The following is a 13213-nucleotide window of genomic DNA, read 5'->3' on the forward strand; positions in this document are numbered from 1 at the left end:
GATGATTTGGGCCAGTAGGCTGCATAATATGTGGCATATAGTGCAATCAGAGTTTGCAATTATGGTATGTGGCCAGTCCCCCAGGCCTGATGCCATGGCCTGACGTCATCCGGCAAAGCATTGTGGGCCAGTGCGGTGAGAGACGCCATGATTTTACACTCACAGCACTTGGACAGAAAATGGAGGCTTTGGTGAAGTTGTCGGGATATGTATAGCTGGTTAGATGGGGTTTTTGGGCTGTTTTCAATGCAGTTTGCATACGGCATATACACGTCTGTTTCGTCTCGGTATGAATTGAGTCACATAGGAAAGGAAATAGCACGTTTTATCTCGCCACCGCTGAAGCGGGAGCGAATAGCTAGAAGCTGCTAAGCTAACGTTGCTCTCAAGCGTTAACTATAGCTGCTAATAATAGCAGGCTGGGGCTCATCAATCACCGGCGCTGCACAGTGTATTTTCCCAACTGAAGGACAGACTAATTTGCCAGACGAGGGGCTACACCTAGAGGTAAGGCACTGGTCCAGTGATCGTTGTATAGATACTAACCAAATATATCGCCGATCCATCCTGCAAAGCATTTTCCGTTCATGATGAGATGGGTGAAGCAGCTGGACAGTCGGCCTACTGCGTCACTGTTGCTGCTAGGCCGAGTCTTGTGGACACCCCGAAACACAGGTCTTCTTCGCGTATGTACGATGTAATCGTAACGTTTGTTCAGTCAAATAATATAAATAACGTTGATTCGTGGGCACTTTTCTTTGACATAACGCTAGCCCGACCTTTTACAATTCATTTGATATATAACACAGTAGTACTGTAATCAAGAGTAGTTGGGCCCTAACGTGCCCCCCCCTACTATAACTACTAAATTATTCTGTATCGGTCTTTATGTTTTTGCTAGATACCATACTGTACTAAATGTCAACATTGTGTATTCTCCATCCATGCAAGTCTGCAGCACTTATACATTTTGTTTTCCAGTAGGTATGGCCCGATTCTGATTTGGAAAGTGCAGGTGATGGCAGAAGGGATTGACATAGGCGAAATGCCCTCCTTTGACCCGAATCCAAGTTCTGAAGCTAAAAAGAGACCCAATTCATCTGATGGCCGTGAGTATTGGACTATTTTGTCTGTGCATATAATATACAGTAGTGCTCATGTTGGCCCAGATTTGAGATGAGGATGAATTCACTCGAATACCGCCATGCTCTGACTGATACATAGTCCTCCGTCTATTAGTGTCACATGGTGCCTGTGCACTGTACGAGTTGTTCTGTTATCACTGTAAAAGGTGCGTCTGTCTTGTCTTGGATGGCGTGTTGCACCTCATCCATCCATTATCACTGATTTAAAAAAGAAATCTGTACATTCCTCTATTTAGGCAAATAACGTCTCAAGTCTTCCAGGCTCCTAACTTTTTTACCTGTGTTTTTGTTTCCAACAGGAGAGGAGCCCATGAGGAAAATGCCAGTATCAAAATTTGGTTCCAGACCGCGCTTTGAGCCTGTGCACTTTGTTAGCGGCGGGAGCAGCGGAGGATCCGGCAACGACGAGAAGGAAAACGACAAGGATCGCAGGAGGGGTGAGACGTACGGCGCGAGGCCGTGGGACACTGAACCTCCCACCTACAGCACTAGTCGAGCTCAGGGCTCCACCGCGCGACCCGCTTTTGACAGAGTGCCGTCTTATGCCTCGGACTCTTGGAGGGACAGAGATAGGGATAGGGAGAGAGACCGAGACGTTACCTCAGGTAGTGCGAGCGGCGTAGGCTACGGAGGTCGGGGATCCACCTCAAACTATATGGCAAAGACGCAGCAGGATTACACAGCCAGATTCGAAGCCCACAGCTTTCGGAATACAAATTCCTACAATCAGCCGAACAGACACGAGGGATATGCAGGAGGAGCAGGGGCCACCAGGTCCGGGGCCTGGGATTCTGCGCGTCAAGGCCTGGGCTACGGGCAGCAGCAGGACCGGCCCTCCTCCAGCAGGCCCTTCAGCCGAGTCTACAATAGCCCAGGGAGAAGCAGTCCCGTCCCCCCGTTGGGGACGTCCGCGCAGCCTCTCGCCATAGCTCAGCCGACGCTGGACGAGAAGCAGAGACTGATCTTCAGCGTGGGGTCCGCGTTGGCCACCGCCTTTAGAGACCCCATGTATGCGACGGGAACCGACTCGCCCAACTACAACTTCATGTTGAGCCGTAGTATCCAGGCCTGCAAGACCAACCCAGAGTACATTTATGTCAACCTGAAGGACATCCCTCATGCAGACTTGCCGAAGAACCGGAAAGTACCGACAGACGGCTATGCCTGTGAGTTGAGATGCCAGTGTGTTTATCTCGCTACGGGATACTCCGGCAGCAAAAACGGGGCTAGGGACCGTGCCTCTGAACAGGCTGTTAAACTCTTCTTGAAGGGCGTTGAGGTCCGCGTAGTGCAGCGCAGATTCAGACAGTCTGTTGTCACTGACATTGTGGTATGCCAGATGCATGTTCCTACCCCACCGTTTTTACCTGCACTCCGTAACCCAGAGGATAAGCCGACACCCAGCTCCAAAGGTCAATACGAGCCTGACAGGAGGAAGCACTGGACAGAGTTTGTGGTTGTGGACAATGCTCACGACGCCATCTGCATACTCAATAATTCTGCTGCCTATAATCGCATGAAGATTGACTACAAGTATGACGTAGTCACCAACAGCAATTCTTGCCTGTGTAGTGTTTACCTGCAGGACGAGCTGGTGGCACAGGCTCGGGGCACAAAGAAGAGCTCAAAGCACGCTGCGGCTGAAGAGGCGGTGAGGAAACTACGCATGAACCAGGCAGCACGACAACCGCCGCCGCCGCCACCACAGTATGCCAGAGGCAATCGTCAACCAGACCCCCCTGGAGGACGCTTTGGACTGCCGGTTGGCCGGAAGAAGCTCTTGAGTGAGCTAGTTATTCTAGAAAACTCAGATAATGCCATTTGCATCATCAATGACACAGCTCAGTTCAACAAAGTAGCTGCCGATTACAAGTTCACCGTTCTACCGGATCACAGCTGGAGGTGTGAGGTGTACCTGGAGGGACAATATGTGGCGGCAGGTATCGGGCCCAAGAAAACTGTCAAACACATTGCGGCAGAGGAAGCCCTAGCCACCTTGAGACAGACTCAGGCCGTGGTGAAATCTAACCTCAGGAAGGAGGGTCATGGCGACGCTATATCCCGTTACCAGATCCAGGCCCGCTCTAATGACATGGCCATCAAGCAGGAGATAAAAGAGGACAACATTGGAAACCAGCTGCTGCGCAAGATGGGCTGGAAGGGTGGTGGTCTGGGTCGAGACGGAGAGGGCATCTCAGAGCCCATCAAAGTCAAGGAGCAGTTTTCTAGAGAGGGACTGGGTATGGACAAACCCGGAAATCAGCTCAGCAACCGGGACATCGAGGACATCATCCGTAACTATGCCAGTTCCGAGCGGCAGGATGATCTGCGCTTCTCCACCGATCTCAATAACGATGAACGCAAGCAGATCCATCAGATATCTCAGAAGTATGGACTACGAAGCAAGTCATATGGACAGGGCAGACAACGCTTCCTCATTGTCAGCCGCAAAGTACACAAAGATCAGCTCATTGGCCAGCTGTTGCAGGAAGGGCAGGTGGGACGATACGAGCTGGTGAAACCTCAGGCCTCTCACTGACTGCATGCTGAGCTCCTATAAACTGTTAGTGGGTTGGACTTAAGAACAAATGACAAGTATAATAGCAAAGTTTATACTTTTTTTTGTGAAAAACGTAACGCATCGATAGTTTCTTTCAGAAAACACCTCAGTGGTTTCTGCATTCCTTTGCCATAAAAAAAATTATTTGATTAAGCATAATTTAGCTTCAGCAGGGGCATTTGGATAATTATTTCTTCTGTTTTTTTTTTGTCTCCTGCCATTCCACAAGTCCTCTTCTTGGTTCACTTTTGCACAAAAAGCTTGTGTCGAGTGCTTTGTGCTGTCACGTCCTGATAATGCTTGTTTTTTCTTGATATAAAAAAAATAAAAATAAAGACTAGAAAAGATCCACCAAAATCCACTTTTTCAACCAATGTTTTCTTGGTTTCAAAGTAACTCAGCAGAATGTACACCTTTTCACTGCTGCTTGTTCTTTGCATTATGAACATTGTTTAAAGTTGACATTAGAGACAAGGTTTAAAGGAAAGTATGAAGGCAGTAACATCTTTACCTGTAACCATCTGGTCATCTGTTACACTGTATTGGTACATCTCCAGTGGTTCCCAAACTGTGGTGCGTGACACGAAAAGGCTAATGGTGGTAAATCAAATTTCATACAAATCTTAGTCAAACCTTTAGTATTATGGATATTAAACATGCTGGCAGAGTACATGCATCCATGTTGTCGTGAACATTTTAATTAAATAAAGAAATTCCCTATCCATAGTCGCCGTGGGAAGAGATAAAATAAAATAAATTCCCTACCTACTCATGGTCTTAACTGACAACCAATAGGAACCAAACAATATTTTTTTTATGCCTAATAAATATATAACTAATATACATTATTTCAAATGGGGATTTTCACTGTGTAAAATAATCATGAAATTCAACAAACGTTTTAATAATAATAATAAACAATGTCTCGGGCGTGTCTGACACATGTGTGCTTCATCTGTGCACGGAGACCAGCAACAATTTTTTCTAACAGAAACCCATTGGGGGGTGCGTCAGCTAGGTCGGGAGGTGACAGGGGGTGCACAGCCAAAAAAGTTTGGGAACCGCTGATCTATACGAACGACACAATACTACTTGCAGTGTTTGGAGATCATTTTTAAAGTCAAAGCTGCTTCCATGAGTGGAAATTCAATCTCCTTCTCGTGGAGTGTGTGTAAGCTGTGATCTTTGTTAAGTGTGTCAGATGTATTGGTTTATGTGAGTACAGTTAACATGTCTGCTTGTTTTCACAGCTGCAATAACAATAAATTAAAACTGATAACCATTATCTGGCTGAAGTTGATTAAAAAACATTGACCACAACTGATGTAATTTATTTTTTATTTACAAGAAGGTGTTCAGTTTGTTACATGGGTTACCAGTGCAAAGTTTTACAAGGAAAACTGCCTTGGAAAATGACACATTAGTAATCATCACGTCCAGACTGATCAGCTAATTTGTCATGATAGCGGATATGTAAATATTTGAAGGTAGCATAATACTCAACACACAACCCCTTTATAAAAAACATTCTGCAATTCTGTCCATGGAACAAGTGTATGCATCTGCAAAGGGCACAGGTCGACTGTGAAACACTTGGACCAGGTTAAAAGTCTGGATGAATGTTTGAGAGCCATACACATCATTTAACATCTCAAAGACATGGCTTGTAAATGCAGGCTAGAGAGAAGGGACTCCAGCAGGGCTCTGGTCTGATGTATCCCAAAGGCATTGAGTGACATCTCATGGGAGGGCTGGATGGATGTCTACCAGGTTAATTTCTTTCACATTTATTCCCACCATACCCTCTTAAAAGGCGTTCAAACGGCAAAAAGAAACCCAGAAACAGTCAACCCAAAGAAGAACAAGGAAAACACCCATAAACACGTTTTTTTTTTTTTTTAAGATAAAACTGCATCAATGTGGATCCACACAGCAAACCACACTGCACGCACATTTAATGACTGATATTCATAAAGTTGCCGAGGTCATTTTAGTTTGGTTTCTCCTTTATGATGAATTGAAAATGGGGGACCCTGATGTAAACAAGACGAACGTCTTTCTCTGGTCTGCATCCCCTTAACAATTGTGTGTATTGAGCTGTACTGTATTGTACCCATTCTGCAAACTGTTAATAAAGTTTTCAATCAATCATGAGTGCAACGTGCAGTTATTCTGCGACCAGAGGCAGTCTGCTGAAAACGAGGATGCCTTCTAGCCACTCTTCCGGTCTTTGGCTAAACCATAGTACCACTACCGTAGCGTGTATTGTCTTGAGTTACACACCAGGGTAGTGCTGTAGTTTATTGCACTGAACATTGACCACTCATATTCATGCAAGAACCAGAGGGAAACATACGAATCGCGTGTCGAGCTAAGGAAATGCTGATGTAAGGACTGCCACATCGTCGGCATGTTGCTAGCTAGCAGCTAGGCTGCACTAACATTAGTTGGCAATGGCTAGAAGGCATCCAGATTACAGCCAGCTGCCCCTGACCGCGGGACAACGCTCTGTGCACATTTTATATAATTATATGGTTGCACCCTTGGAGAAACCAACCTAAATTAAAATTACGACTCGGCAGCTTGATTAATGTGCCATTGTTCTCATCCTTGTAATATTATCCAACCAACCATGTGGGGAGGGGGACTTCATTAAAAGCAAGACGGTACAAAAGTGACAACCGATAAGACAAAGGTCAAGCCTTTTGTTAAAAGGTAAAGGGAGGTTAGCAAGTAACCCAGATAGAACAAGGTACATTTACTTTGACAAACAACAGCATTCAGCTGGAGGGAATGCCACAACACAGCATACAAGCTTTTGCAACAGCTATGGGCCAGACAAATATACTGAGCAGGATTCAGATGACCGATGACGTGTTAAATCTTAAACTCGTTTCTGTGACATGATTTATTTCCTTGATCTGTGGTTTCTTTTGATATTCGGGCAGGACATCGTTCATACTTTGTGAGCGATCACAGGGGTCAACAATCACGCCAACTCTGTTCGACGATAGCGGAAACCCTCTTCTCATATTCCCTCTTGTTCTCCTGGTACAGCTGAGCTGCCTGGCTGTTGGCTGGGCTGTTTGGGTTTGGCTCATCCAGCAAAGACTTTGGAAATACAAAAAAAATAAAAAGCTGTGAGGATGGCTCTCTGGCAGTATCTTTTATTACAATGTCACACATTGGTCATTTGAGGAAAAATCAACTTATTGTGTAAGAAATAAGTGATTAATAGCATGATATAAGTAGGCAAAGAAACAGAATGCAAATGTATGAGACGAGTTAAAAAAAAAAAAAACATTTCGTTTATTTACAAAGTCCTCCATACCTGTATTGAAGTTAAGATTGAAGAGACATCATAAGTTGGACTCCAACGATTCTGAAGAATGTCTAAGCATATACTGCCATCTGCATAGACTGCATAAGAAACACACAAACAAAACCACTCAGGTTTACAGAGGTGAATAAAAAACAATTATATTTCTCTTTTTTGTATAACTTCCTATACAAACACACAGCCAGACAACTACTTTACCATTCGGATGAAACATTTTGGAGACAAATCGCACTGTTGGAGGTTTATTTGGATATTCCTCTGTGAATTCTATGGTGAGTTTGAAAGTTCCTGAGGACGAAAGATCATAGAGCACAAAAATAAATAAACATTGCTTCAAAATATTACACTTAAAATGATGTAGCAGAACCAAAGTCCCTGCAGAATCCAAGAGACTTTTTCTACCTCTACAAAGTAGTTGTCATTCATACTAGACATGTTGATTGTGATTGCTATGTAAGCACGCCTGCGATTAACTGCCACGTGTATAACAGTACACAAAAGTAATGACTCTCGTTTAGACTTACACGTCTTCGATTTAGAGGAGAGTAAATTATTTTCCTTCTATACAAGCATTTTTACCGCCGCCCCAGAAAGAGATTCTGTCTAGTGTCTATACTAGCTCTCCTGAAAACACATAGCACAAGACCTTTCACTACACTGGGCATGCGTGCGCCTCTGTGTGGAGTACTTGAGTCCTAAAAGTGTTGAGTTTTTCAAACGAGTCAGACCAGGCTGGTGATTATCAAAAGGATTGGCTTGTCATGGATTATCAAAGGACATAAAATACGGCAGAAAGAGGGATTAACATTATGAAGCAGGAAGCAGAAAGAGGCCAATAGCTCTATGGCTGTTTTGTGGGCTGTTTCAGACAAATTAACAAAATGGTATAGTTAGTTACACATTACAAGATCTTTCACCAGGAGAGATCCCTGACCAGTCTGTCTGGTCCCCAAACTACATTTTGTCATGAAAACACACACAAGAAGTGGTTTTGGTCATGGAGGTATTCGTTCTTAGTGGTTTCTCTTTTTCCGTCATCCTTTCCTTGTCCAGGTCTAATTTTTCTCATGCCACACCCAGTGCCTGGTTTCTGTGTCAGATATCATTCTCTCTCCCTCTCCTTCATATTCTCATTGTGGATATTCAGAATATATGAAACTGTTATTGCCAAATTCAGGTGTGATAAATACAGTGTTGAAGTTTGTAAAATCATTACAATCATAATAACAAGTTGTCAGCCGCACTCTGGAAATGTCCCTAAAATCATGAATGAATGACAACTAATAACAAAGACCACTCTTAATAACACAGCAGGGTCATTGGACATTGCAATAGGCTGAATTTAAAAATGTTCTGATTCAGACATGACAGCTTTTAAATTGCCAGCGTTTCAAGACAGAGTTTCTTAATTCCATTTGTGGTCCCTCATTGGGATATTTAGCCTGCTTGATGTGTCCGGCGTCTGCGATGCATCGGCCAGCCTCTTGGGTCTCGTCTTGGATAAAAATTAGCAATCGAGCTCCGACTCAGTGCACTCAGGCCTTTCACACCGGCCGGGAGCCGGTTCCCGAACGTAATCTCGAACTGGCCGACACGTTCACACCGGGAATAATTGGTTCGGAACATAAATCGGTGCATAGTGTTTTCTTAGAGGGCCGAACTAAAGCCTCCGCCATGTTCCGAACCAATTATTCCCGGTGTGAACGCACTGGCCGGCCGGTGTGAAAGGCCTATCAGAGTGGACACCGATTTACCTATGATCTGTGGCTTTTTGTCGACGATCTCCAAAAACTGACAGCGAGTGGAAATCAAGGGCTATAATCATGTAGTCTGAACTTGGCTTAAGAGAATCCTCCTCTAAACTAAGTTAAATGTATTGTTCAGCTGAGTCCACTGAAAGGACAGAAGCCACATCAGCATGCCACGAGGCACAAGGTAAATACCTAAATACATTTTATAATAAGCCACTATATTATTATCCAACTCATAGTGGCAAGGTGGAGCTGTTCAGAAACAAGGTGGAGCTGTTCATAAACAACCTCCAGGGGAACTCCGCTCCTTGTGTCGAGTTTGTTTCGAAACAGCTTCCTTTGCTGATCTGAGTATTTCAGAACCAGATTGTTGTTGATATTATCAATGCACCTCTATATTGCACAGCAAAAATAAAACACTGACTATGGACTACTGAAATGAAAGCATAACTCATTTGACCCAAGCCTCAGCAAAAACAATGAACAGAATGGTCGGGAACACAAGAGTAAATTAATATCCTTATGATTTCAACTAGGAGCCAATGAAAGGGCGTTTGTGGTCTTTTACCAAATACAAATCAAGGCTTCCCTACTTCTGCCTTTATATGACAACAGGGTGGGACATAAATACAATTAGAACACGTTAACAATTATTATATGAGAAGAACATCTGACCTCGTCCAAGCCCACAAACTCCAGCGTTTTTTTTTTTTTTTTTTTTTTTTTTATAAAAATCCAGTTCAACCATTTACCCAATCACAATGAATGGTACTTTCCAGACAAGACTAAACCCCTACTAGTCCACAACCAAAACCTGGAAACCAGTGATGCTAGAAATAGGGCGAGATGTTTGCTTGCTGATTGTCAAAGTACGTACTACATTAGTAGAAAGATTTGGCTTGGTAACCACAGGTTCATTCAAGGGGGTGAGTGGCTCACTAGTGGCCCAGCTGACAAGCTTTTAAGAGGACTTACCATCTTCAAAAGGTGTTCCTTCTGGTCTGAAAGAGAAAGGCAAGACAGAAATTAAGTGTCAGAATTTCAATAATAAATCTTAAATTTCACCATGACACACCAACGAAAGTCCACTCCAATATTTATTAAAATGTCTCAAATCAATAAAGGGGATCAATAAAGGAATATCTTATCTTATTTTAAAAGCTTGCCATGTACTTTCAAATACATTTAAAAAATTAAATAAGGAGGCCTATGCTAAGCCCAAGTAAATGGTTGTGAATAATAACTTGTCTACTATGTAATACCAATGTAAAAAATCTAAATGCATTTTAGTTATTTAAAGCAACTTACCCAAAAATAACAGCATTCCACACCATAATATTATTTTCTGATGGGGCCCCGCTTACCCCAGCTGGAGGATCTTCTTGCAGCCTGACAACATATAGAGTACAGAAGATTAAGAAGGACCATGACCAAAGATATTATCATGGTTTAGTGACAGACCAATTATAGATTACTGTCACGAGAGCGTCGCTTAAATCATTAAAACGGGGGGGGGGGGTACAGTCCTTATAGGGGTCATTATAGGGGTGATACAGTCCTTAAAAGAGGCACTTCACCAAAAAAGAATGCTGTTTATTTTGTATACAACCTCACATATCCGAAAACATGAACACGTTTGACGGTTGAATCCTTAAAAGGGGCACTTCAACTAAAACAATGCTGTGTATGTTGTACATAATCTCACACGTATCCCAAAACACTAAACCATTATGCACAAGGTTTGACAGTGAGAGTTAAGGAGTTTGAACAAGTCCTCCAGTGATGTCATCGGAGCACACTGTACCCTTGTGTTGTGTTAATTACAGATCAATGACATTATGTAGGCCCCTAGATGAAGGAATTGCATTGAGCTGTAAGGATGCTGTGTCTACGATGACATCCCTGGAGGACATCTTCAAACTCAACCCGCAATAACTGTCTATCAGACTAATGACGTGTATGTGTGCTAATGTGGGATATGTGTGAGATTATGTGCAAAATAAATCAACAGTTTTTCGGTGTAGTGCCACTTAAACGATCGGCTTAAATGTTAGTGTAACCAACCAAGAAAGTCCCGACGCCACTAAACAATAAACACGAATATAATGGACGTGGATAAAGTGAGCTGAGAAATAGTAACGTCGTCTACTAATGTGTCCGTAGCTAACTAACGTCAACGCAAACAGCTAACAGCTAACGTTAGCGACCAAACAACCTTTTCCTCTCCGTCTAATATTAGCTATTCAACAAGTAGTTAGCTAGCTAATGCCACGGAGCCAATTATGAAACGACAATTGCGACAAACAAAACAGATAATGGTCAAATTTGTGTGGTTTTACTTCACTCAGTAGTACAGTGTTAGCCTGATAGCCCATTTTACAGTTGCTAATTAGCTAACGTTAGCTATACCCGTCTCGCTTGTTTTTCATCGCTTACCGTTTAAAATCTCTCATTAAACGTCGTCTTGATGGGGTTGACATTCTATTCACACAGAAAGTCGAAACTTTAGCATTAATTAATGCTGTTTAAATTGGAGATATTGTGTTTTAACAGCAGTATTATCCTGAAATCCTAGCTATGCTAGCTAACGACAGCTAGTTAGTAAGATATTTTGGCTGCTACCACTGGTCTCAGGTCAGGGGGTGTTGCCACTACTGGCGAACAGGGCCACGTCGATTTACCCTGACCTCTGGTATATCAACCCACATACAGACACACATGAATGTCACGTTTATTGAGATCAAATCAATCTAACAGTCCTGCTTATTTTCTCCAGTGACGTTGGGCCTGTCTCAATTTAAAGGAACAGATGTGTTTTTTCTAAAGATACCCCTATCTATCTCCCAACTTGTATCATTCCAGTAACAATTACGTCATCTTCTTCTTCTTCTTCTTATTGGGGTTTTACGGCGGTCGGCCACCATCTGATTGGGGGCATTTACCGCCATCTTCTGGAATCCTTTATCTCCTACAATGTCCATTTCCCCTTGCCCATCTCCCCATCGCGTGTACCGGTTCCGCAACAGTAACCCTCCCCATCATGAAGTGCAGCCCACCCTCCACCTACGTTTCTCGTTCATGCGAGCGCTACCACAAACTGCAACATATCCTATCAGCGGTCCCCTTTCGAATATTACCAAAATGCCCCCGCTTAATTCCTTCTATTTAACAATAATAAATGTATGTATCTACTTGACTTGTAAAATAATTAAGTGGATATTTTGACTAGTCTCGGTCCACTTACTTAAAACTATAATGCATTCAAATAAGGGGGGATCAGTCTGTCAAGGAGTATTTCTAATAGGCGTGTTGTGTGTGGTTTCACAGTATGAACACTAGGTGGTGACGGTCTGCTAATGTGCGAAATCTAACGAACTTGTTGACCAAATAACGTTAATATAAATTGTTGCTGTTTATTTCCATCTATTTAAAGCTTATGTTATTAATATGAATGTAACGTTAGCTACTGTAATGACTAGCTATAGACAATCGACCTTATAATAATAGATAAATGGCAATTATGGCACATAGAAATATTACATGTTTATTGTACAGCACTTTCTGAATCTACGGTTAGTTTACAAGTGCTTGTAATATAACTCTTCGTGGCATTCATATTTAAGAAAAATGACACTTGTCATAAAATCTAAAAGTCCTATAATATAAATCATCGCTTCCCATATGGTCTAGCGGTTAGGATTCCTGGTTTTCACCCAGGCGGCCCGGGTTCGACTCCCGGTATGGGAACAACTGTTTTCCGTAGTGGAGATGTAATTTCGACGAGACATTACATCGTCTACTGTAAATTAATGTAGTATTCTCTGTGTTGCTTGTACATGGTCCTTCCTTCCAATTAACACCACAAACATGGGGCACAGGGAGAACGTTATGTGAATTCTTAAAATGGGTGGTGATCAAAGTGTTGCCATGTTTGTGGTGTTAATTGGAAGGAAGGACCATGTACAAGCAACACAGAGAATACTACATTAATTTACAGTAGACGATGTAATGTGGCTAAATTGTGAATGGGAACAGCTTTTGATCGAAATTACATCTCCACTACGGAAAACAGTTGTTCCCATACCGGGAGTCGAACCCGGGCCGCCTGGGTGAAAACCAGGAATCCTAACCGCTAGACCATATGGGAAGCGATGATTTACATTATAGGACTTTATACTTTTTACCATCCAGTTTAAGAATTCACATAACGTTCTCCCTGTACCAGGAGGACTGTTCAGTGAGTATTTGTGAACAAATGCTAGAAATCAAAGAAAGCTCTCCAATCTGTGCACACCCCTACACAGAGCTGTCTCTAGCCTGTAGCCACAGTCTCCAAAACAGTGACACGCAGTACTACTCTCTGCATAGGAGTGTGCAATCGATGAATGAATGAATGAAAACTTTATTTAACAGATTG

At 42.8% G+C, this 13213-nt stretch overlaps 2 protein-coding genes across 5 annotated transcripts; one reads left to right on the forward strand and one right to left on the reverse strand.

The window, feature by feature from the left end:
- The first annotated feature begins 174 nt into the window (after window positions 1–174).
- nkrf (NFKB repressing factor) lies at window positions 175–4990 on the forward strand. 4 transcript variants are annotated; one of them, XM_084331549.1, is made up of 3 exons: window positions 175–686; window positions 982–1109; window positions 1445–4990. In XM_084331549.1, the coding sequence occupies exons 2-3, from the start codon at window positions 1019–1021 to the stop codon at window positions 3682–3684; spliced, it is 2331 nt and encodes a 776-aa protein (XP_084187675.1). In that variant the 5' UTR covers window positions 175–686; window positions 982–1018; the 3' UTR covers window positions 3685–4990. The 4 variants fall into 4 exon arrangements, with proteins under 4 accessions (XP_084187675.1, XP_084187674.1, XP_084187672.1 ...); XM_084331548.1 differs by having other exon boundaries at window positions 985–1109; XM_084331546.1 differs by having other exon boundaries at window positions 175–507.
- Window positions 4991–5035: 45 nt separating this feature from the next.
- Window positions 5036–11415, reverse strand: ube2a (ubiquitin-conjugating enzyme E2A (RAD6 homolog)). Its single transcript, XM_084331550.1, has 6 exons — window positions 11233–11415; window positions 10105–10185; window positions 9772–9797; window positions 7244–7333; window positions 7037–7125; window positions 5036–6816 (listed from the first exon to the last, which is right to left on the reverse strand). The coding sequence occupies exons 1-6, from the start codon at window positions 11274–11276 to the stop codon at window positions 6688–6690; spliced, it is 459 nt and encodes a 152-aa protein (XP_084187676.1). The 5' UTR covers window positions 11277–11415; the 3' UTR covers window positions 5036–6687.
- Window positions 11416–13213: the final 1798 nt, after the last annotated feature.

Source organism: Notolepis coatsorum (assembly GCF_963971535.1).
Source record: "Notolepis coatsorum genome assembly, chromosome: 16".
Taxonomy (NCBI): domain Eukaryota; kingdom Metazoa; phylum Chordata; class Actinopteri; order Aulopiformes; family Paralepididae; genus Notolepis; species Notolepis coatsorum.

Bases quoted from the DNA above. Each gene is read 5' to 3' on its own strand.
- nkrf (XM_084331549.1), top strand. From the start codon at position 1,019: ATGGCAGAAGGGATTGACATAGGCGAAATGCCCTCCTTTGACCCGAAT. The intron at 1,110-1,444 runs GTGAGTATTGGA...TGTTTCCAACAG, and splicing joins ACCCAATTCATCTGATGGCC to GAGAGGAGCCCATGAGGAAA.
- ube2a (XM_084331550.1), bottom strand. From the start codon at position 11,276: ATGTCAACCCCATCAAGACGACGTTTAATGAGAGATTTTAAACG. The intron at 10,186-11,232 runs GTAAGCGATGAA...ATATGTTGTCAG, and splicing joins TTAATGAGAGATTTTAAACG to GCTGCAAGAAGATCCTCCAG. The intron at 9,798-10,104 runs GTAAGTTGCTTT...TTTCTCTTTCAG, and splicing joins TGGAATGCTGTTATTTTTGG to ACCAGAAGGAACACCTTTTG.